We start from the raw sequence: 26,470 nt of genomic DNA, 5'->3' as shown, positions 1-26,470 counted from the left end.
GGATCAGTCAGGAAGTCAGATCATGCCTGTCCCTGTGGCACCAGGACCTTCGGGGTCTCAAAAACGCACCATATCCCAGATCACTGACACAGATACCGACACAGATACTGACTCTAGTGTCGACTATGAGGATGCAAAATTACAGCCAAAGGTGGCGAAAGGTATTCGTTACATGATTATTGCCATTAAAGAGGTTTTGCATATCACTGAGGAACCCCCTGTCCCTGACACGAGGGTACACATGTATAAAGGGAAAAAGCCTGAGGTCACTTTTCCGTCCTCATTTGAACTAAGCGACTTGTGCGAAAAGGCTTGGGAATCTCCAGATAGGAGACTACAAGTTCCCAAAAGGATTCTTATGGCGTATCCCTTTCCACAAAAGGACAGGATATGATGGGAATCTTCGCCGAAGGTAGACAAGGCGCTGACACGCTTATCCAAGAAGGTGGCACTGCCTTCTCAGGATACAGCTTCCCTCAAGGATCCTGCTGATCGTAAGCAGGAGGTTACCATGAAGCACATTTACACACATTCCGGTACTATCGTTAGACCGGCTATGGCATTGGCCTGGGTTTGTAGTGCTGTCGCAGCATGGACAGATTCCTTATCTACGGAACTTGACACCCTAGATAAGGATACCATTCTAATGACCCTAGAGCATATGCTGCATTATGTATGAGGGATGCGCAAAGAGACATTTGTTGACTAAGCTCCAGAATAAATGCTATGTCTATTTCTGCTAGGCGACTCCTGTGGACCTGACAGTGGACGGGGGATGCCGACTCAAAGCGGCATATGGAGTCGTTGCCTTACAAGGGGGAGGAGTTGTTTGGAGAAGGCCTCTCGGACCTTGTCTCTACTGCTACGGCCGGTAAATCGAATTTCTTACCTTATGTCCCCCCGCAGCATACTAAAAAGGCACCTCATTATCAAATGCAGTCCTTTCGTTCCAATAAAAGCAAGAAGGTACGGGGATCGTCCTTCCTTGACAGAGGAAAAGGCAAGGGAAAAAAGCTGCATGCAGCTAGTTCCCAGGAGCAGAAGTCCTCCCCTACATCTGCAAAGTCCACCGCATGACGCTGGGGCTTCCCGGGGGGAGTCAGCTCAAGTGGGGGCACGTCTTCAATTTTTCAGCCAGGTCTGGGTTCACTCACAGGTGGATCCCTGGGCTATAGAGATTGTTTCTCAGGGATACAGGCTGGAATTCGAAGACGTGCCTCCTCGCCGGTTTTTCAAATCGGCTCTGCCAGCTTCCCCGTCAGAGAGGGAGTTAGTGTTGACTGCAATTCAAAAATTGGATCTTCAACAGGTGATAGTCAAAGTTCCTCTTCTCCAGCAAGGAAAGGGGTATTACTCAACCCTGTTTGTGGTCCCGAAACCGGACGGTTCGGTCAGGCCCATTTTGAATCTAAAATCCCTGAACTTGTACTTGAAAAAGTTCAAGTTCAAGATGGAATCGCTCAGAGCGGTCATCGCCAGCCTGGAAGGGGGGGATTGGATGGTGTCCCTGGACATAAAGGATGCATACTTTCATGTTCCGATTTTCCCTCCTCACCAGGCCTTCCTGAGATTTGCAGTACAGGACTGTCATTACCAATTTCAGACGTTGCCGTTTGGGCTTTCCACAGCCCCGAGAATTTTCACCAAGGTAATGGCGGAAATGATGGTGCTCCTGCGCAAGCAGGGTGTCACAATTATCCCATATTTGGACGATCTCCTCATAAAGGCGAGATCTCGGGATTAGTTGCTGGACAGCGTGTCGCTGTCGGTGAGGATGTTGCAGGGGCATGGCTGGATTCTCAATATACCGAAGTCCCAGCTATTCCCTACAACGCGCCTGACCTTTCTGGGCCTGATTTTAGACACAGACCAGAAAAAGGTTTTTCTTCTGATGGAAAAGGCTCAGGAGCTCATAGCCCTGGTCAGGAACCTATTAAAGCTAAAAAAAGGTTTCAGTGCATCACTGCACGCGTGTCCTGGGGAAGATGGTGGCATCGTACGAGGCCATCCCCTTCGGAAGGTTCCATGCGAGGACCTTTCAATGGGATCTACTGGACAAATGGCCCGGGTCCCATTTACAAATTCATCAGAGGATCACCCTGTCTCCCAGAGCCAGGGTATCTCTCCTGTGGTGGCTGCACAGTGCTCACCTCCTAGAAGGCCGCAGGTTCGGAATTCAGGACTGGATCCTGGTGACCACGGACGCAAGCCTCCGAGGTTGGGGAGCTGTCGCACTGGGAAGAAATTTCCAAGGTCTCTGGTCGAATCTAGAGACTTGTTTCCACATCAACGTCCTGGAGTTGAGGGCCATATACAACACCCTACACCAGGCGGAGGCATTGCTTCGGGACAAACCGATTCTGATTCAGTCAGACAATGTCACAGCAGTGGCTCATGTAAACCGCCAAGGCGGCACAAGGAGCAGAGCGGCCATGGCAGAAGCGACCAGGATTCTTTGCTGGGTGGAAGGCCATGTAAGCGCCCTATCAGCTGTATTCATCCCGGGGGTGGACAACTGGGAAGCGGACTTCCTCAGCAGGCACTACCTGCATCCGGGAGAGTGGGGACTTCATCAAGAAGTCTTCGCACAGATCGTGGGTCGGTGGGGACTGCCTCAGATAGACATGATGGCGTCCCGTCTCAACAAAAAGCTAAAGCGGTATTGCGCCAGGTCAAGGGACCCTCAGGCGGTAGCGGTGGATGCTCTAATGACACCTTGGGTGTTCAGATCGGTCTATGTGTTCCCTCCTCTACCTCTCATACCCAAGGTGTTGAGAATAATAAGACTAAGAAGAGTAAGAACAATACTCATTGTTCCAGATTGGCCACGAAGGACTTGGTATCCGGATCTGCAAGAGTTGCTCACAGAAGATCCAGGGCCTCTTCCTCTAAGACAGGACCTGCTGCAGCAGGGGCCCTGTCTGTTCCAAGACTTACCGAGGCTGCGTTTGACGGCATGGCGGTTGAACGCCGGACCCTAGCGAAAAAAGTTATTCCGGAGGAGGTCATTCCTACCCTGATCAAGGCTAGGAAGGACGTGACATTGAAACATTATCACCGTATATGGCGAAAATATGTTTCTTGGTGTGAGGCCAGGACTGCTCCTACAGAGGAGTTCCATTTGGGTCGTCTGTTTCACTTCCTGCAAACAGGAGTGACTTTGGGCCTAAAATTAGGGTCCATAAAGGTCCAAATTTCGGCCTTATCCATTTTCTTTCAAAAGGAATTGGCTTCTCTTCCTGAAGTACAGACATTCGTGAAGGGGGTGCTGCATATTCAGCCTCCTTTTGTACCTCCGGTGGCGCCGTGGGATCTTAATGTGGTATTAAGTTTCCTCAAGTCACCTTGGTTTGAACCCCTCACAACAGTGGAGTTGAAATATCTCACTTGGAAAGTGGTCATGTTGTTGGCCTTGGCTTCTGCGAGGCGTGTTTCTGAATTAGCGGCTTTGTCACATAAAAGCCCCTATCTGGTTTTCCACGTGGATAGGGCAGAATTGAGGACTCGTCCTCAATTTCTGCCTAAAGTGGTCTCTTCTTTTCATATGAATCAACCTATTGTCGTGCCTGTGGCTACACGGGACTTGGAGGATTCCGAGTCCCTTGATGTGGTCAGGGCTTTGAAGATTTATGTGGCCAGAACAGCGAGGGTTAGGTAAACTGAAGCGCTGTTTGTTCTGTATGCAGCCAACAAAGTTGGCGCGCCTGCTTCAAAGCAGACTATTGCTCGCTGGATCTGTAACACGATTCAGCAGGCGCATTCTACGGCAGGATTGCCATTGCCTAAATCGGTTAAGGCCCATTCCACTAGGAAGGTGGGCTCGTCTTGGGCGGCTGCCCGAGGGGTCTCGGCATTACAGTTGTGCCGAGCAGCTACTTAGTCGGGGTCAAACACCTTTGCAAAGTTCTATAAATTTGATACCCTGGCTGAGGAGGACCTCCTGTTTGCTCAATCGGTGCTGCAGAGTCATCCGCACTCTCCCGCCCGTTTGGGAGCTTTGGTATAATCCACATGGTCCTTACGGAGTCCCAGCATCCTCTAGGATGTTAGAGAAAATAAGATTTTACACTTACCGGTAAATCTATTTCTTGTAGTCCGTAGAGGATGCTGGGTGCCCGTCCCAAGTGCGGACTTCTTCTGCAAGACTTGTATATAGTTTTTGTTTACATAAGGGTTATGTTATAGTTTCATCGGTTTAGACCGAGACTATGTTGTTTGTTCATACTATTAACTGGGTAGTTATCACAAGTTATACGGTGTGATTGGTGTGGCTGGTATGAATCTTGCCCTGGGATTCCCAAAAATCCTTTCCTCGTACTGTCCATCTCCTCTGGGCACAGTTTCTCTAACTGGGGTCTGGAGGAGGGGCATAGAGGGAGGAGCCAGTGCACACCCAGAGTCCAAAGTCTTTCTTAAAGTGCCCATGCCTCCTGCGGAGCCCGTCTATTCCCCATGGTCCTTACGGAGTCCCAGCATCCTCTACGGACTACGAGAAATAGATTTACCGGTAAGTGTAAAATCTTATTTTCAGACGAATACATACTTTTTATTGGTGGCCAGGATCCTGGCTGTCATGATCCTGACAGCGGGATCCCTGCCACCGTTATGCTGGCAGTGGGGCGAGCGCTAGAAAGCCCCTTGCGGGTTCACTGCGCTCGCCGCAGGATATATTCTCCCTCTATGGGTGTCATGGACACCCACAGAGGGAGAAAAGCCTGTGGCGCCAGTATTCTAGCAGCGCCAATTCACCGCCTGCTGGGATTCCGGTTTCGGCATAGTGACCGCCGGGATCCCAACAGGTGGTCCCGTGATTGCCTCCCCTTCAGACAGCAGGCCAAGTGATAATGGTAAGCCACTTACCAGAGCCTCTCTCTGGTGTAATGATTGCGCACTCAGATCCACACACACACACACTCGAGACTTTTTAGGAAAATCTGCTGCCATTAGGAGTGTGCAGCTGCTCCATTCCTGCCCGTTATACTGCATGTACAGGGTGTGTTGAAAGGGGGTTTCCGGGCAACTTGAACCCCCCGTGTTTGCCTATGGATGCCATTGTGTGATTTCACTGAATCTAATTATTGTTCCACAGACCTTTGTTGTGTATTGTTTGAGGTCATTGGCACGTTATGATGTCGTTGGGAAGAGGGTGTTACCAGGATCAGAAATGAACAGAAGTATAGAATAATAGACAGATTACGTGTACAATGCTGTACTTGCACATAGTGATAGTATAAAATGACGTCTAGCATATACATTTCCCTGTGTTAGGTAGTGCATAGTTGCCAAAAAATATGAATTATGTTTTGAGGTAACATTCCCTTTTAAACTATAAATTCTTGACAGATTGGAGTACACTGAATACAGTAGAATACATAATAGTAGTGTTTGATATTTGGTGAATTGTGTTTTGACTTATTTACTGTAAGCTGAGCTTATTTGCAGAGGCAGTTATGCAAGGCTGGGAGTATTCTTGCCAATGTTTATATCTGTGAGGTGCAAGAACAGGGTGGGTGGCTATAAGATTCACGTTATCATGGTATCCCGCAACGCTGGTTTTGCCAAGATGTCACAATATGCAGCAAATTGCGTCATCGAGACTGACACCAACCCCATACACTTCACTGCTTGCTTCACCAGTTTTTAAGGAGAACGCAATAAAATTAGGAAGTCTCATGGACATTTTGGCAGAGTAAGAAAGTATAAAAGATACCTAAAGTCAATATACAGACTTCCACTATAGTGATATTGGTTGCACTTCTCCGACGATCAGCTGAAAACATTTCATTTTCCGCATAAGGAGGCCCAAAGAAAACATGGTCAGGTATTTTACAGTACACAGTGACAGGGAATATTTAATGTACAGATGGAGCCTCCCTTTGCTGGCTGAGGCGTTAGTCGCGATCACGGATACACAGCGTGCCTGGGCGCAAGGAGGCTTGCATGGTCATAGGGAGGCGCACAGCGCGTTTGGCGTTACCTTTGAATGTAATACCTGTGATCATCCTCCAGATGTTGCTTTTTAAATCACCATTGCGCATGCGTGTGGTATCCATTAAAATACAATACTGAACTACAGCGCAAGAAATACTTTACTTGAGCGTCTCATTACGCTACAGTATGCTACAGTATTTCAAATACAGTATATAGTACTGAATATAGTACAGTATATACAGATGCAAACGAACGTGATAAAGCTACATTATAGTCCATTGACGTTAGGGATATGTGAGTGTCCAAGTCCCGCAGACAAACCAACAAATAAAATTAGTAGTGTATACAGACGCAAACGGATGTGTTACAGGTATGGTCCATTGATGTTAGGGATATGTGATTGTTCAAATCCCGTAGCCATTACATCATAATCAAAACCAATGGTAAGGGATCACTGCTTACATTTAATCTACAGTACAGTAATCTACTGTACAGTACTTACAGTTCCTGATGGTCTGCAGGCATCTGAGGGTCCTCCTCTCGAGGTCACTCCACCTCCTCTGAAATGACCGCACTGTCCAGCGTCTATTAAAATCTTGCAGTATTTCCCTGCTGGACCTCCTATAGGCCCTTAGCTTCTCCTCGTTTCTGGTGAGAGCTTGGACTCACCAGTGAACGAGGAATCGCAGCTCACCCATACTGTAGGGTCTGTTCCGGTGGGCAGCCATTATCCCACAGTATACAGCATCCAAGACGTGCATCCCAGGTGTGTGTGTCCCAGGTTGTTCATCTTGCGGTGATACAGGATGTCAGTACAAGTGAACTGGTTTATACTGTACAGTATTGTGTGCAACGGCAGACAGTTACAGTAGTTATGGAAACTGTTGTATTACTGTGCACATAATCATATTCAAACTTCCCGTTGGTTATAATTATGCCGTAACGGCTGCGGGCTTTGGATGCTCATACTCTACAATACAGTACAGTATATCCCTAACGTCAATGGACTATAGTTTGTAACGCGTACTGTAGCTGTGGCTCTAACATGATTTGTGTCTGTATACACTATTTGCGTGTAAACTATTTTAATTGATCTATTGTTTCATTTTTTTAGGTTAATGAATAATTTCTGCAGAACAGAATGAATCATTTCTGCAGAACACGGTATTTAGCCACCACCTCCCCCCCCCCCCTCACACACTCCCTTCCCCCTCCCCTGGGAACCTGCTCATTTCACAAGGAGGGAGGGAGGTCAGGTTACAATAAATTTACAACACAGTACTGCATGTAAATGAAGATCAGATAGAGAACTGCATTCTCTTTGATAGAGACACAAGCTCATGTGTAAATGTTAGCAGTGATCCCTTCTCATTGGTTTTGCTTATGCTGTGCTATGGGACTTGGACGGTCACATACAGTACAGCACAGATTCGCTAACGTCAATGGACTACAGTCTACAGGACCTGCAGCTTTGCCCTGATTTATGTAAAACCTGTGTACACACTTCTATTGAATGTGAAAGTATATTACAATAGATTTAAAAAATAATAATAAAGTTTCAAGAAAAAATAAACATGCATTCGCACTTTGGGAATCGAATCCTGGACTCTAAGCATGGGAAGTGGCAGACTTCACCACTCGGACACGACGCCTCATGATAGATACACAAGCTCATTTGTAAATGTAATCAGTGATCTTTTCCCGTTGGTTTCTGTTTATGCTCTTGCGGGATTTGGACGCTCCTACTGTACAATACAGTATATCCCTAATGTCAATGGACCATAGGTTTAACACGTTCTACAGCTGTAGATCTAATATGTTCATTTGTGTCTGTATACACTATTTTTATTAATTGCTCATTCTACGGGACCTCATTGCCGCTGTGTCCATTTTAACTAGTGTATTGAGGCACTCCTTCAGCATTGCCCTTATTCTTGCAAAACAGATGCTGTCGCTCGCTCCATAGCTGTGGGCTTCTGTGAGATGCTGGGTCACAAGCGGCATCCATTTTGTGAACCCACTCTGCGATTGAGTCTGGCCTGCTACAGTACTGTATGTGTCCCATACGGTGCATAGAGCTCGCTTATCCCCATAGCCACTGTGTGTTTAAGATAGCTGAATGAGACGCTCTTACAGCATTGCACTGATTATGTAGAACCTCTGTGCATGTTTCTATTGGATGTGAGGGTATATTACAATAGATTAAAAAAAAAAAAAAATTAATAAAGTGTAAGAAAACAAAAAAAGCATTTGCACTTTGGGATCGAACCCGGGTCTCTGAGCATGGGGAGTGGTACACTTCACTGCTCGGCCACGACGCCTCATGGGATATATGGGACTTGGACCAGTACAGTTTCTATAACGTCAATGAACTACAGTAGTACTTAACACATTAGTTGCGACTGTATACACTATTTTTATTTATTGATTGTCAATGAACTACAGTATTGCTTCAACACAGTTGCATCTGTATACACTATTTTTATATATTGCTTTGTCTATGGGACTTGGATGCTCACATACAGTAACACTGCAATGGACAAGTATTTTAACACTTTCGTTTGCGTCTGTATAAAAAATGTTTTTTATATTGACTCTTATCTGACCGTTGGTCCATTACTGTCGTCACTGATCATTTGCCAGAGCTTGTAGATCAATCCGCCGCTATTCGTTCTAAAGTACTGGATTAGTGGAGCATTAGCCACCCAGTGGTGGAGATGTATAATGCATGCCGAGTATGTAGTCGTGCCTCAACGCGCCTGTCCTTGCATAAACTCAACAACCTAAGCTATCGCCTAGGTGCGACTAAACCTCCGTTTAGGCGGAGAAACAGCAAAGATGAGGGAGGCTCCATCTGTATATGGCACAAAGTAATTCTTCTATTTTACATTCACTGTATGACTGAAAAGCATTTTTGTAAACACTGCATAACTTCTTTGTAGATCAGCATTGACCCAAGATAAAATTCATCTTGACGGTTTAGTATTGCGTAGCTGCCTCAGTGATATTTTACTGATAAATGTCAGAGAAAACAGATTTTATTCCTCTGTAATTAGCTATGATAAAAAATCATCTTGATGCTTCCTTCTAATAAACACCCCTGTAAATCACCAATCAATATTGGCTTATTCTTCCCAGTTGAGAATCCTTTTCCATAAGGTTATGCTAGAAAGCAAACCCTAAACTGCATATTAAAGCAATTTGAGCATTTTGGAAGCAATAACAGTCTGTCATGTGCAATAAAATGCTCCACAATAAAATTATAAACGTTGTTTCGTTGTCCGGATCCTAAATGTCTCGCCAGACTGAAATCTTGCTTAATCCTGGGGTTGGTCATCCCCACGGATCACACAGCCTCTGTAGTTACTCAGTAGTGTGATTACAGGCTTTGTTGCAGCTTCATCCACTGGGATTCCTGAAGTTCTTTCGTCATTAGATGACTGTCGACACCATTCAGCAAATTGTGTATAATCAAATGTACTTATGCTATACATTTTTCATTCCAGGTTGAACTTGCAGAAACCTGCGCAAAATGTGAACGTTATATTGGCACAGAAGGTGGCGGGATGGACCAATCCATCTCTTACTTGGCAGAGGAAGGAACTGTAGGTATCACCTGCATGCCAGGTTCTGAATAAATCCATGTTTTTGATTATTTATTTATGTTGTTACTTTATTTACAAGTATACAAAAAAATGTTTACCCTGGTTTCCCTCCTGAAACTTTTACTGAAGTCCGTTACTGGAAGTACACTGCTTAGTTTACATAATGCCAATTTAAAACCGATCTATTATATATTTCCATTGCATAATGTGTAATGGGTGATGCTGCAGCTAATGGGGGACTACAAGCGATATTGCAGGTTTTGCACATGCACAGACCCCGAATCATTGTAAGTGTATGTAAGCCATGGGGTTTGCACACAAATCCAAATCAGGCCAACAGTTACTAAGTAACAGCCACATTACAGTCACTGATGTTTGCTGAATTCTGACCCCTCACATATTTAGCTGGTTTGAGCAATACTGTTTAATTTTCTATTCTCGTGGATCTTAGTGCAGAAATAAGAAGTGATGATTAATGTCATTGGCGATCACATTAATGTGTTCCACAACATTACAGCAAGTCAGACAAATTGCCATCTACTAAACTTATTTTATGTTTCTTTCTTTAAATAAATGCATCTCATTACTACACCTCATATTACATCTAAAATAACTTTAACACCTACAGATGGCTAATATAAGGGTCTATCTACATAATGATACTGAAACCAGCTGCTTTGCTTCTCAGTTGTTGGATACTGGAGAGAGCAGAGTAAATGCATTGGAAGACTTCTGCTATAAAGGGATTGCAATGGTGTCTATACGCAGAGATTATACATAGCTGCCTCTGGATCATGATGTGCGCCTGCAAAACTCAAATTACTTTACATACTTGAATTCATACCTGGAGCACAAACAACTTGTAAGTAGATAAACAGTATTGTGGACCCACATGAAGCAGTCATTTATTCACCAGAATTTCTAAATTCATTTGAAGCTACTGGACGTCCACAACACGTTAACCCTTAAGTATCCTACTACAGTAATTACAAATCTAGCCCCACACCCACCCTCAAGCTATGTAATGGAAATAGATCTTGTGTTACAAAACCGCATAAAAATATCATAGATGCTACTATATTAACTCTGTGTGGCAAAGTAGAAGACGTATTATTACACCAAATACCTTTTAAGAACAACAGATTTGTCATTGCACTTCAAAAGAATGCAATACTCTATGCTTTTGCTTTAGCACTGACAATAAACAAATCCCAAGGACAAACTTTCCAAATCCAGTGTGGACCTGCGTGAGAGCTGCTTCACCCATGGCCAATTATATGAGGCAATTTCCAGGGTTGGATCAAGAAATAATTTACACGTTCTCCTCCAAACAGAGAAACCAAAAATGTTGTTTATCAATAAGTTTTTCCATGAATTTGAGTTTATGTGCCATAAAAGTTTCTATCCAGTACTTTTAGCAGAACTTCTAAGTGCAGGAACACTCATTTGTGTCAGAGGTAAGAACTCACACTACAATATACCGTATATACTCGAGTTTAAGTCGACCCGAATATAAGCCGAGGCACCTAATTTTACCACAAAAACCTGGGAAAACTTACTGACTCGAGTATAAGCCTAGGGTGGGAAATGCAGCTCCAGCCGTACACAGCCCTCATACTGCCAGATATGCCCCCACAGTGCCAGATATGCCCTCATAGTGCCAGATATGCCCCCACAGTGCCAGATATGCCCTCATACTGCCAGTTATGCCCCCACAGTGCCAGATATGCCCTCATACTGCCAGATATGCCCCCACAGTGCCAGAAATGCCCTCATACTGCCAGATATGCCCCACAGTGCCTGATGTGCCAGATATGCCCTCATGCTGCCAAATATGCCCCACAGTGCCAGATGTGCAAGATATGCCCTCATGCTGCCAGATATGCCGTCATGCTGCTGCCAGATATGCCCCTCATGCTGCTGCCAGATATGCCACTCATGCTGCTGCCAGATATGCCACTCATGCTGCTGCCAGATATGCCACTCATGCTGCTGCCAGATATGCCCCTCATGCTCCTGCCAGATATGCCCTCATGCTGCTGCCAGATATGCCCTCATGCTGCTGCCAGATATGCCCCTCATGCTGCTGCCAGATATGCCCCTCATGCTGCTGCCAGATATGCCCTCATGCTGCTGCCAGATATGCCCTCATGCTGCTGCCAGATATGCCCCTCATGCTGCTGCCAGATATGCCCCTCACGCTGCTGCCAGATATGCCCCCTCCCCAAGTGCCAAATATGCTCCCCCAGTGCTGTTACTTACCCCTCCGTCGATCCCGCGCTGTCTTCTGAAGGAGGGACACGGAGCGCACAGCGCGCAGCTCTCCTGTGTCCCTCCTGCATCTCCGGCGGCCGCGGCGGGTCTATTAAAGGAAGTGCCGGTTCGTGATCAGAGGTTACGAACGGGTACTTCCTTTAATAGACCCGCCGGAGATGCAGGAGGGACACAGGAGAGCCGCGCGCTGTGCGCTCCGTGTCCCTCCTTCACACTGCACTCCCTGTTACTGTGCACTGACTCGAGTATAAGCCGAGGTGGCTTTTTCAGCACGCAAAAAAGTGCTGAAAAAGTCGGCTTATACTCAAGTATATACGGTAGTTTAACTATTTGATATTTGATACAGACAATTGTCTTGAGTTTTTCATACTACCTACTTTCTTTATTAAATATTCTTTTAGACTTTTTTTTCTTAGAAATCTTCTATTTACACATTTCTTTAAAATGACCAAATAACAACATTAGAAATTTTTATTTCCCAAAGCATTTAAAAAAAAATAAAAAAAATTGCAACACGGTATAGGGTATAATTCATTATTATATGGCTGTCAGAGGCCACTAAAGAGTTGTATATTCTGTGTCTGTATAAAACGGAAAGACAATTGGCCAAGTGTCCTTACGAAGGTCACAGAAATCTGAAACTGCTTTTAATATTTGTCATTTATTTCTAACTTAGTTTGTCTGAAATTCAGTTTTCCTAATGATCACTGAAGTGATTTAATTTTAGGGAATAATTGTTATCGGTTATTATAAGATAAAACATCAAAATACAGCAAGTTTTTATGTGTGTTGCCCTTATATGTGACCCAAAGCGACTGTGTCTAGATATGAGTGCATCCCATGAACAGACCTCAGGAAAGCTGTGATATATACCAGGGCACAGAGATTAAACAACTGTGGCAGATTATGCAATTATGTGACTGAGGGGAGCAGAAGGAAGCAAGAAAGATAAATAAATGTATTTAGTTAAAATTGACAGAATTTCCAAACCAATAAACTAAAGTAACTTGACTGCGTAAACCCCTGTCAATGAACATAGGTTCTGTAGAAGTTATGTTGTCCTTTATCTTTAGCCACAGTTCACTTTCATATGATTATCCATAAACCGGTTTCCCTAACTAGTGTTGGCAGAAAGATGGACAGCTCCTTGGTCCTCCTTGAAACTGGATATTACTGTATAAGCTGCTGTTTAATGTACAGTATCGCAGTTATTTATTTATTACCAGTTAATGGAACATTCTCTTTAAAAATGTCTGAGCAGTATTCATAGTTCTATGAATATGTTGCAGACTGCCAGCAGTGTGGAAGCCAGCCCATATGCTGCATATAGATGACCAGTCAGTACTAGAGAATTAGCATTATCTGGGATTCGCAAACATTTTTTGCACCTAAAAAAACATGCTCTGTCTAATGTAACACTCCCTCAGCAATATGCAAGTACACTATTATTTCAGACTTGCTAACAAATCTCAAATCATAACGTAGATTCCTACATATAATGTTAGGTCCACGTATGGTAAAACATTCTAGAATATTTTATGACCGTTGTGATTATGGTGATATTTGTGACGTGATGAAAAAAAAAACCAATGACAAAATGTGATACGCTCCATGAGTGATATCGCACAATATATGTTCCCTTCCCTCCTGGGCCGCCCGACATAGTGCGTACACACTGAGCGATACCGCAAGCTATATTGCTCAGTGACGTCACACCGTGGCCGGTCCATGCATGCAGATTTGGCCAACAAGATGACCTGCGTGTACAGCCAACAGAGGGGGTCGATAACGACTCCCAGGAACGCGCATGGGCCGTCATTTGTGCAATACTTTTATCAATATCCCTTAGAAGAGGGAAAATTAGCGATATTGACTAAAATATCACGCAGTGTGTATGCGTCTTTAATGTCATTTGGTAAGACAAGTCAGGTGGGATTTTTTCTGCAAAATATTGAACTGAAAATAGAGGATTTGTGGCATCTCTTTTGACCAATAGAATTAAATTGAATATCTTTCTTCTTGGTAGTGTTACTTTATTAGATTCTATGACATTGACATTGGAGTTTTTTTCCTGCATCACCTATCTTTAACATTGATGAGCTGTTTATCCATGAATTAGATGTAGCTTTTGTGTATTGATGTTTTTCTTATTGTTTCGATAGGCCAAGTTAATAGAATTCAGCCCACTGAGAGCAACCGATGTGAAACTACCCACTGGAGCCGTTTTCGTCATTGCCAACAGCTGCGTTGAAATGAACAAAGCCGCAACAGCTAATTTCAACATAAGAGTTGTGGAGTGTCGCCTTGCCACCAAGGTACATTAGCTACATTATAGAAAGCTTGTGGGTCCATAGACACAGCAGTGCTGTAAATGTAAGTGGTTGTTAAAATATTGGACAGGCCTTACTAATAAGCTATGGATTCAACTTGCTCACATGCTTCATTTAAGATAGACATACTTGAATTGTGAAAAGAAATTGGAAAACATAAACGGAAGCTGCAAAGTGTGAAAGCTGCAGAGCTACAGTCAAATACAGTAATGAAGTAGAAAATGTTTGGTATAATATATATATATATATATATATATATATATATATATATATATATATATATGTTTTTACAGCTCACACTGTCTCCCTTGTACACCAAGGATGTGTGTCATGCTGGGCCATTGTACATCAGGGATGTGTGTCATGCTGGGCCATTGTACATCAGGGATGTGTGTCATGCTGGGCCATTGTACATCAGGGATGTGTGTCATGCTGGGCCATTGTACACCAGGGATGTGTGTCATGCTGGGCCATTGTACACCAGGGATGTGTGTCATGCTGGGCCATTGTACATCAGGGATGTGTGTCATGCTGGGCCATTGTACATCAGGGATGTGTGTCATGCTGGGCCATTGTACATCAGGGATGTGTGTCATGCTGGGCCATTGTACATCAGGGATGTGTGTCATGCTGGGCCATTGTACACCAGGGATGTGTGTCATGCTGGGCCATTGTACACCAGGGATGTGTGTCATGCTGGGCCATTGTACATCAGGCATGTGTGTCATGCTGGGCCATTGTACATCAGGGATGTGTGTCATGCTGGGCCATTGTACATCAGGGATGTGTGTCATGCTGGGCCATTGTACACCAAGGATGTGTGTCATGCTGGGCCATTGTACATTAGGGATGTGTGTCATGCTGGGCCATTGTACATCAGGGATGTGTGTCATGCTGGGACATTGTACACCAAGGATGTGTGTCATGCTGGGCCATTGTACACCAGGGATGTGTGTCATGCTGGGCCATTGTACACCAGGGATGTGTGTCATGCTGGGCCATTGTACACCAGGTATGTGTGTTATGCTGGGCCATTGTACATCAGGGATGTGTGTCATGCTGGGCCATTGTACACCAGGGATGTGTGTCATGCTGGGCCATTGTACACCAGGGATGTGTGTTATGCTGGGCCATTGTACATCAGGGATGTGTGTCATGCTGGGCCATTGTACATCAGGGATGTGTGTCATGCTGGGCCATTGTACATCAGGGATGTGTGTCATGCTGGGCCATTGTACATCAGGGATGTGTGTCATGCTGGGCCATTGTACAACAGGGATGTGTGTCATGCTGGGCCATTGTACATCAGGGATGTGTGTCATGCTGGGCCATTGTACACCAGGGATGTGTGTTATGCTGGGCCATTGTACATCAGGGATGTGTGTCATGCTGGGCCATTGTACACCAGGGATGTGTGTCATGCTGGGCCATTGTACATCAGGGATGTGTGTCATGCTGGGCCATTGTACACCAGGGATGTGTGTCATGCTGGGCCATTCTACATCATGCTGGGCCATTGTACACCAGGGATGTGTGTCATGCTTGGCCATAATTCAATTTTATTAAAGGATGCTGAAACCTTATAATCTGTACAATGTATGGCGTGGCTGACAGGCAACTAGTACCTTTATAACTTTTTTGTTTCTAAATCACATTTATTGGAGTAATATTTTGTAAGTTGAAAGTGTGACCAGATTGTTTTATTGGTTAGATACACTCTCTAACTGAAAGTATCTAATAGGACCTGCAGGTGAAGACTATTCTTTCTTCTAAAGGAGTGATTGCTTGCATATATCCAAGTCCCTCTGCACTCGCATGCAAGATTTCCAGCTTTGACATCCTGTGATATCCGTAATACCATTTTCTCTAACGTCCTTGAGGATGCTGGGACTCCGTAAGGACCATGGGGAATAGACGGGCTCCGCAGGAGTTAGGGCACTTTAAGAAAGCTTTGGACTCTGGGTGTGCACTGGCTCCTCCCTCTATGCCCCTCCTCCAGACCTCAGTTTTACACTGTGCCCAGAGCAAGATGGGTGCACTGCAGAGAGCTCTCCAGAGTTCTCTGCCTAGAAGCATTTTTGTTTGGATTTTTTTCTACCTTTTACTACTTTTTCACAGGGAGCACTGCTGGCAACAGGCTGCCTGCATCGAGGGACTGAGGAGAGAGGAGCAGACCTTCTTGTCAAAGATAGGCTACTGGACACCATTAGCTCCAGAGGGGGTGAACGCAGGTTCTTACTGGGCGTCCACCCCCGGAGCCGCACCGCCGTTCTCCTCACAGAGCTAGAAGTACAGAAGACAGAAGTCGTCAGGCGGCAGAAGCCTTCAGCTTCACTGAGGTAACGCACAGCACTGCAGCTGTGCGTCACTGCTCCCATACACCTCACATACTCCGGTCACTGTAAGGGTGCAGGGCGCAGGGGGGGGCGCCCTGGGCAGCAATATAAACCTCTGCATGGCAAAAAGACTATATACATGTACAGGTGGGCTCTGTACATGTATATAAAAGAGCCCCCGCCATATTTTACTAAGTTTGAGCGGGACAGAAGCCCGCCGCCGAGGGGGCGGGGCTTCTCCCTCAGCACTCACCAGCGCCATTTTCTCTCCACAGCACTGCTGAGAGGAAGCTCCCCGGACTCTCCCCTGCTTACACACGGTGAAAGGGTGCTTAAAAGAGAGGGGGGGGGGGGCACATAATTGGCGGTTTACATATTATACAGCGCTGCTGGGGGAAAACATTTTGTGTTGGTCTCCAGGGTGATTGCGCTGGGGTGTGTGCTGGCATACTCTCTCTCTGTCTCTCCAAAGGGCCTTGACAGGGATACTGTCTTCAGGAAAGGGGTTCCCTGTGTGTGTGGGAAGTGTGTCGGTACGCATGTGTCGACATGTTTGACGAGGAAGGCTCGCTTAATGTGGAGGGGGAGTGCTTGAATGTCAGGTCGTCGTCGGCAACGCCGACACCGGAATGGGTGGATATGCTGAATGTCTTGAATGCAAATGTCAATCTATTGCATAAAAGGTTAGACAAGGCAGAAGCTAGGGATCAGTCCATGCCTGTCCCCGGGGCGCCAGGTCCTTCGGGGTCTCAGAAGCGCACCATATCTCAGATCGATGACACAGATACCGACACAGATACTGACTCTAGTGTCGACTATGAAGATGCAAAATTACAGTCGAAGGTGGCAAAGGGTATACGGTACATGATTATTGCCATTAAAGAGGTTTTGCATATTACTGAGGAACCCCCTGTCCCTGACACGAGGGTACACATGTTTAAAGGGAAAAAGCCTGAAGTCACTTTTCCATCCTCATTTGAATTAAGTGACTTGTGCGAAAAGGCTTGGGAATCTCCGGATAGGAGACCACAAGTTCCCAAAAGGATTCTCATGACGTATCCTTTTCCACAAACTGATAGGATATGCTGGGAATCTTCGCCAAAAGTTGACAAGGCGCTGACACGTTTGTCCAAAAAGGTGGCACTGCCTTCTCAGGATACGGCTTCCCTCAAGGAACCTGCTGATCGCAGGCAGAAAATTACCTTAAAGCACATTTACAATCATTCCGGTACTATTGCTCGACCGGCTATGGCGTCGGCCTGGGTTTGTAGTGCGGTTGTGGCATGGGCAGATTCCTTATCTACGGAAATTGACACCCTAGATAGGGATGCCATTCATATGACCATAGAGCATATCAGAGATGCTGCCTTGTATATGAGGGATGCTCAGAGAGACATTTGTTTATTAAGCTCCAGAATAAATGCTATGTCTATTTCTGCTAGGCGGCTCTTGTGGACCCGACAGTGGACGGGAGATGCCGATTCAAAGCGGCATATGGAGTACTTGCCTTACAAAGGGGTGGAGTTGTTTGGAGACGGCCTCTCGGATCTTGTCGCTACGGCTGGTAAGTCAAATTTCTTACCTTATGTCCCCCCGCAGCATACAAAAAAGGCACCTCATTATCAAATGCAGTCCTTTCGTTCCAATAAAAACAAGAAGGTACGGGGATCATCCTTTGTTGCCAGAGGGAAAGGCAGGGGAAAAAAGCTGCACACAGCTAGTTCCCAAGAGCAGAAGTCCTCCCCTGCGTCTGCAAACTCCACCGCATGACGCTGGGGCTTCCCAAGGGGAGGCAGATCTGGTGGGGGCTCGTCTTCGGTTTTTCAGCCACGTCTGGGTTCACTCGCAGGTGGATCCCTGGGCATTAGAGATTGTTTCTCAGGGATACAGGCTGGAATTCGAAGACTTGCCTCCTCGCCGATTTTTCAAATCGGCTCTGCCGGCTTCCCCGTCAGAGAGGGAGCTAGTGTTGGCAGCAATCCAAAAATTGTGTATTCACCAGGTGATTGTCACAGTTCCTCATCTCCAGCAAGGAGAGGGATATTACACAACCCTGTTTGTGGTCCCGAAACGGACGGTTCGGTCAGACCCATTTTAAACCTGAAATCTCTGAACCTGTACTTGAAGAGGTTCAAGTTCAAAATGGAATCACTTAGGGCGGTCATCGCCAGCCTGGATGTGGGGGATTGGATGGTGTCCCTGGACATAAAGGATGCTTACCTTCATGTTCCGATATTCCCCCCGCATCAGGCGTTCCTGAGATTTGCAGTGCAGGACTGTCACTACCAATTTCAGACGTTGCCGTTTGGGCTTTCAACGGCCCCGAGAATTTTCACCAAGGTAATGGCGGAAATGATGGTGCTCCTGCGCAGGCAGGGGGTCACAATTATCCCATACTTGGACGATCTCCTCATAGAGGCGAGATCTCGGGAGAGGTTGCTGGACAGCGTGTCTCTGTCCATGAAGACGTTGCAGATACACGGCTGGATTCTCAATATACCGAAGTCCCAGCTAGTCCCTACAACGCGTCTGACCTTTTTGGGGCTGATTCTAGACACAGACCATAAAAAGGGTTTTCTTCCGATCGAAAAGGTTCAGGAACTCATAGCCATGGTCAGGAACCTATTAAAACCAAAAAAGGTTTCAGTGCATCAGTTACCCCGGGTCCTGGGGAAGATGGTGGCTTCCTACGAGGCCATCCCCTTTGGCAGGTTCCATGCAAGGACTTTTCAATGGGACCTCTTGGACAAGTGGTCCGGGTCCCATTTACAAATGCATCAAAGGATCACCCTGTCTCCCAGGACCAGGGTATCTCTTTCTGTGGTGGCTGAACAGTGCTCACCTACTAGAAGGTCGCAGGTTCGGCATTCAGGACTGGGTCCTGGTGACCACGGACGCAAGCCTCCGAGGCTGGGGAGCAGTGACACTGGGAAGAAATTTCCAAGGTCTCTGGTCAAGCCTAGAGTCTTGTCTCCACATCAACGTCCTGGAGTTGAGGGCCATTTACAACGCCCTGCATCAAGCGGAGGAATTGCTTCGGAGAAAACCGGTTCTGATTCAGTCAGACAATGTCACGGCAGTGGCTCATATAAACCGCCAAGGCGGAACAAGGAGCAGAATGGCCATGGCAGAAGCGACCAGGATTCTACGCTGGGCGGAAGGCCATGTAAGCGCGATATCAGCGGTGTTCATACCGGGGGTGGACAACTGGGAAGCGGACTTCCTCAGCAGGCACGACCTGCATCCGGGAGAGTGGGGACTTCATCAAGAAGTCTTCACACAGATCACGGATCGTTGGGGACTGCCTCAAATCGACATGATGGCATCCCGTCTCAACAAAAAGCTAAAGCGGTATTGCGCCAGTGACAAGGGACCCACAGGCGGTGGCGGTAGACCCTCTGGTGACACCTTGGGTGTTCAGATCGGTCTATGTGTTTCCTCCTCTTCCTCTCATACCCAAGGTATTGAGAATAATACGAAGAAGCAGGGTCAGAACAATACTCATATGTTCCGGATTGGCCACGGGGGACTTGGTATCCGGAGCTGCAAGAGTTGCTCGCAGGGGATCCGTGGCCTCTTCCTCTAAGGCAGGACCTGCTGCGGCAGGGGCCCTGTCTGTTCCAAGACTTACCGCGGCTGCGTTTGACGGCATGGCGGTTGAACGCCGGATCCTAGCGCAAAAAGGGATTCCGGAGGAAGTCATTCCTACCCTGATCAAGGCTAGGAAAGACGTGACGTTAAAACATTATCACCGTATATGGCGGAAATATGTTTCTTGGTGTGAGGCCAGAGCTGCTCCTACGGAGGAGTTCCATTTGGGCCGTCTACTTCACTTCCTTCAAACAGGAGTGACTTTGGGCCTAAAATTAGGGTCCATAAAGGTCCAGATTTCGGCCTTATCCATTTTCTTTCAAAGAGAATTGGCCACTATTCCTGAAGTACAGACCTTTGTGAAGGGGGTGCTGCATATACAGCCTCCCTTTGTGCCTCCGGTGGCGCCTTGGGATCTTAACGTGGTGTTGCGTTTCCTCAAGTCACCTTGGTTTGAACCACTCAAAACTGTGGAGTTGTAATACCTCACGTGGAAAGTGGTCATGTTGTTGGCGTTAGCTTTGGCAAGACGTGTTTCCGAATTGGCGGCTTTATCACATAAAAGCCCATACTTGGTTTTTCACGTGGATAGGGCAGAGCTGAGGACTCGCCCTCACTTTCTGCCAAAAGTGGTCTCATCTTTTCATGTGAACCAACCTATTGTCGTGCCTGTGGCTATACGGGACTTGGAGGATTCCGAGTCCTTGGATGTAGTCAGGGCTTTGAAGATTTATGTGACCAGAACGGCTAGAATCAGGAAAACTGAAGCTTTGTTCGTTCTGTATGTGGCCAACAAGGTTGGCACTCCTGCTTTAAAGCAGACTATTGCTCGCTGGATCTGTAACACGATTCAGCAGGCACATTCTACGGCAGGATTGCCGTTACCGAAATCGGTTAAGGCCCACTCCACTAGGAAAGTGGGCTCTTCTTGGGCGGCTGCCCGAGGGGTCTCGGCATTACAGTTGTGCCGAGCAGCTACTTGGTCGGGGACAAACACCTTTGCAAAGTTCTATAAGTTTGATACCCTGGCTGAGAAGGACCTCTTGTTTGCTCAATCGGTGCTGCAGAGTCATCCGCACTCTCCCGCCCGTTTGGGAGCTTTGGTATATTCCCCATGGTCCTTACGGAGTCCCAGCATCCTCAAGGACGTTAGAGAAAATAAGATTTTACACTTACCGGTAAATCTATTTCTCGTAGTCCGTAGAGGATGCTGGGCGCCCGTCCCAAGTGCGGACTTTTTCTGCAAGACTTGTATATAGTTATTGCTTACATAAGGGTTATGTTATAGTTTTTCGGTTGAACCGTGGCTATGTTGTTGTTCATACTGTTAACTGGGTAAGTTTATCACAAGTTATATGGTGTGATTGGTGTGGCTGGTATGGATCTCGCCCTTAGATTTACAAAAATCCTTCCTCGTACTGTCCATCTCCTCTGGGCACAGTTTCCCTAACTGAGGTCTGGAGGAGGGGCATAGAGGGAGGAGCCAGTGCACACCCAGAGTCCAAAGCTTTCTTAAAGTGCCCTATCTCCTGCGGAGCCCGTCTATTCCCCATGGTCCTTATGGAGTCCCAGCATCCTCTACGGGCTACTAGAAATAGATTTACCGGTAAGTAAAATCTTATTTTCAGACCAAAGCCAGGGCTTCGACCTTGCTTTTTTTTTTTTTTCAGCAGGGGTTGGACCCGGGCTTGTAGGTAGGTGATTCCCCCTCAATAGGTATCCACTAAACCCATAAAGGGAGAATAGAACCTGTGGCAAGCGTAGCTCACCACTGAGCCCACAATGGGCTTTGTTCTGCTTGCCCCTCTGCCGGCATTCTATCGCTCGCGATGCTGATGTCGGGATACTGACATTCAGCATCCGAGACGGCGGTAACACATACCGAACCCTTTCATACTGCACCTTGGTCCCGGGTCGACCCTTTCACACTCTCTCTGCACCTGTGTCTGCCCTGCATGTCGGGCCTCCAGATACACAGCCAGCAGGGATTACCTGTCAGCTGAACTGAGGGGGGCTGTATGTCCTGGTGGAAGACTGTGAGTGCTGCTTTGGAGGAAAGCCTGTCCCTGCATGTTCTGTTGTGGGACCCGTCGACGGAGCTGGCCAGACCAGTGAGAGAATATGGTGTGCGGTTCCCATGTTGACCTCTGACCAGAACGGTGCCCGGTATGTGGATCAGTCACTCCCCAGGTTTACCAACATGCTGAACCTGGAAAAAGAAGGCTGTTGCTATCTTGTCTTCCATGCTGATCAGAAGCCACCACCAATGTTTTCAGGAGAATCGCTGCCACAGAAGAGAGCTAGTGTATGACAGTTCTGCCACCATGGACTGTTTCTGACAGAGAGAGAAAGCTTCTACGCGGAGGAAGACTGAACGCAGCATCCGGGGCATCCCAGAAATAGACTAAAGGCTGAGACAATCAGCAGCTTTAAAATCCCAAGTCGCACCTTTTACACGGCAGGCAACCCAGGCTGGACACAGGAATAACCTTGGTAATGAAAAGGGTCGGGACCCCAGCATTTTGGACCTGGGTAAACCCTTTCACACAGGCAATATCCCGGTACCAAATCTCTGTGTGAATACAGTATAAGAGAGATGGCAGTCTAGGCTTTATGCTATTTTGTTTTTCCAACCCTCCCTGAAAAGATAGATTGTACTATATGTAGCATTTAAGAATGTGCATCTATCCCGAGGAAACCAATGTTTTGTGTAGACTTTTATTGGCGTAATTGACCTGGATTGAATTGAGTCTGTGAAGTCTAATTAAGGAGAGAAACAAATGGTGGACACTTCCTATACAATGACATTATAATTCACTGCAACATAAGCTAGATATGACAATTTGTATGTTTTTTTTCTCCTTTTTACTTGGTGCATTACGTTTGATCTCAATACTGTTTTGAGACAGTAAATACAGTTTATATTATTGTTTAAAACAATTGTGAGACAGGAAACTAAAATGTATACAGCAAACAATGTTTCCACGAAATGCCACAGATGGGTAATTGGTCTGCATAAACATACTGTATTTTGTTATATTTTGGAGATAATTTGAAATAAATTATGCTTTTTTTACACATGCATCATATTTATGCATTGGACAAAAAACATGTTACATAGTTTTACATAGCATTTAGGCTCTTAGTTGGGCATTTGTTTGCTCTTTTCCTTGCCTGGGAACCACACACGTTCCTTTTGCCTCAGAACCACTTGACTAAAGAACAAATCATTGTGTCTTGAGTGCCTCTGCAGTAAACATATTTCTTATAAGCACACCACTCTTTCATTAAGACCGTCACTGTTAGTTCAAATGCCATTTAAGAAATAAATCTTATCACATGTAGTGTCAGTTAAATAGGCATCCATCCATCCATCCTTCCATATAATAGGCTCTCCCTAAAAAGAAAAATCAACAGATTTGACTGTTATAAATGACACACAAATTACGCCAGACATTACTTTTAGTGTGAACCAGTTGGCTTTTAAAGTAAATTCATTATTTGTATGTATTTATTTTGTAAATTAAAACTGAACGTGCTTACGTAAATATTTAATACCTGCAGACTAGTAGAACCACCTTTTGCTGCAATAATAGCTGTATGTCTTTTGAGGTAAGTTTGTACCAGATTTGCTCACTGTGTTATAGTGATCTTTCATTTTTACCTGCAGATTTGCCGGTTGATTGGATGACCATTAGTGGTGAATTTCCCATTAGGCACGTGAGGCACATGCCTAGGGGCGGCACTTGGATGCTTGTGTTGGTACTGTTAGCCCGAAATGTACCAATAACTGCTAAACCATATACCATCTGTATCATATACCATCTTGGAGTGTTAATAGGACATGCACATACTGCCCCTGTAAGCTGTCCTACTTAGTAAATATGTATACATACAGTAATCAAAAAAATAAAATGTCATAGTGGCTTTTTTTTTAATCTGTAAATTTGTCTATCATCAAATGAGAGCTTATAACCAAGCAGTGAAGATAATAAAATTAGACGGGGGACGACAACACTACTGTCGTGCTTAGGGGCGCCCTCACCCCTAAATCCACCCATGATGACCGTTATGGACTGCAGTTTTTAAAAAGTGCAGCAGATTCTATATTGGATTGGACTTTGACTTGAGCGTCAAGAAACATTCACCCTTTTTTTTTCTTTGTTCAACCACGTCTGTGTTCCTCTTGGCCTTGTGTTTGGGACTGCTGTTCTGCTTTTCTTAAAGACTGAAGTTAGTTGTTTTGCAGTATCTTTGCAGCATCCATCCATTCTACCATTTTTAACAAAATACCTTGGGGTGATTTTATTAAATATTGATTTAGATTTTTGATAAAAAAAAATCTTGATCAACGTGGACAGGGTGTTTCATTGGCAACATTCCATATTTACTAAAAAAAAGTAGATCTTTGATAATTTTAAACTCAATTTTTTTTTTGTATAAGGTCCGTTTCATTCAAAGTCAACTGCAAATAGACATAAGAATTGGTCAAAAATCATCACACACACAAAAAAAAAATAGACCAAAGTCGACTATCACTTACTGCTGATTTTCTGTAGGACAAAACATACCACATGAAAGAAGCTGCTGTGGTTCCTCTAATTCTGGTCTGCGTACATCTCTGATGGTGGGGTGCGTGCAATGGTTTGCGTACATCCCAGATGGTAGGGCACTTGTGATACATCCCAGATGGTGGGGCACTTGTGATGGTTTGTGTATATCTTTGATGGCAGTGCCCCCCTGAGCTGTTTGATTCATTGACATATGCTATGGTGATCGCAGCTGTTATTGTGCACACTGTGGATGTGTGAAATTCTGCAATAGACCCAGTAGCCGTGAAGAGTACAGAGATGCCCACCAGAGCCATTGCAAAGGCACAGTACTGCTTACACATTGGCTCACATACCAATGGCACCGCAGTAGGTTGAGTTCTGTGGATTGAAACCAATTGTTTATGTAAACTTTTGTGATCACCCTTTCTCTTGCATCCCTATTTACCATATGTATGTCAAGTTTTGTCAGTTCATTTCTCAGGTGCTCAATAATTAATATGCTAGGGTGTGGTTCTGTAGTTTTAATTCAGTGAGCCAGCACCTAAACCCATTTGAGCAGCATATGTTGTATTTAAAATCTGTGTAATAAATTGAGCCAAACAATGCAGAGCAATGCTCCTATTTTTTGAGAATCAGCGTAGAGACTCACCAGAATGGGAAGAGCGTGAAGTGGTTGGTGAGCTTTGACAAATTCTTGCAATATTTTGGAAACTAACATTCCCCGTTCTTAAATGAAATATAGTTTGGAATATGGGGGCAGATGTATAAACCAGGCACATATCGTGCCGGTATCGTGTTTCTCGCTTTGCCTCATTACTGAGGCGAAACAGGAAGCAAGATGTATTATCTCCTTGGCTGCTGGAGAGGGGAAATAAAAACTCCCCACTCCAGCGATCCCTGTCAGCGCACAGTGCGCATTAGCCTAGTGCTGATGCGCTGTGTCTCCCTGCCCAGCCAGCTTTTGTGCGCATATTATCGTGAGATCTCCCATGTGCAGTCTTGAGCTCACAGCTGCAGCAGCCGGTATAGTGGCTGTGAATGGGGCAACACCTGCAGCTGTAGATATTGATAACTGCAGAAGTCTGAACAGTCATTGTAACTGACCGTTTTTACATTGCTCCCGCATAACGGCATGCTACATTGCAGATAGCAGCGCTGCTAATGATGGGCGCATAGTGCCCCTGTCAATTTGCTCACAAGGGCAAGAAGCGGTATAACGTACGCTGATACTACTTCTCTCCGATAACGTCAGTTCATACATCTACCCCTTAATTAGGTGAGCACAGTATATATGATTTTTTTTATTTAAATGTTGGAGTGGATGTTTCTTGTCAGGCCAAGTTGGTTTTTGATTGCCTCATTTGGATATCAGATTTTAGAATCTTTGTGAGAATGTTTAATATATGTGTAAACTGTATCGTACTATGGCGCAGATGTATTAAGCTTGGAGGCGGCATAAGGAAGTGATAAACCAGTGATAAGTGCAAGGTGATAAACGCACCAGCCAATCAGCTCCTAACTGTTAATTTACATATTGGAGTTGATTGGCCTCTTGCTTTTATCAGCTTGCACTTATCACTGGTTTATCACTTCCTTATGCCTTCTCCAGGTTAATACATCTGCCCCAATGTTTCTGTTTTTTTTAGCCTCTTGTTGTGAAAATTAAATTTATTTATCCAACTAATCCTTGGCTTATGAAGCTTTTCATATGGTTCAGATAACCTTAATTTTTCTCATATCTTGTGACGGAGCCATTGCACACATTTTTTGATATACAGCATGGGTGTTGTTTACTGCACTAGGTGACACCCACACAGATTGCAGCATGTGGGCACACACAAATGCACGGG

General features: G+C 45.4%; 1 protein-coding gene across 1 annotated transcript in view; it reads left to right on the top strand.

Moving 5' to 3' along the window:
• Positions 1-26,470, top strand: part of GALK2 (galactokinase 2) — a 337,269-nt gene that overhangs the window by 203,123 nt on the left and 107,676 nt on the right. The window contains exons 6-7 of the mRNA XM_063926027.1: positions 9,438-9,536; positions 13,973-14,125. Of these exons, the coding sequence (XP_063782097.1) occupies positions 9,438-9,536; positions 13,973-14,125 (252 nt within the window). The remainder of the gene's footprint in view (positions 1-9,437; positions 9,537-13,972; positions 14,126-26,470) is intronic.

The sequence above is a fragment of the Pseudophryne corroboree genome, chromosome 6 (assembly GCF_028390025.1).
Source record: "Pseudophryne corroboree isolate aPseCor3 chromosome 6, aPseCor3.hap2, whole genome shotgun sequence".
In the NCBI taxonomy this organism is placed as follows: Eukaryota; Metazoa; Chordata; class Amphibia; order Anura; family Myobatrachidae; genus Pseudophryne; species Pseudophryne corroboree.
The sequence above is the reverse complement of the archived record's forward strand: the minus strand, read 5'-3'. Positions and strand labels throughout refer to the sequence as shown.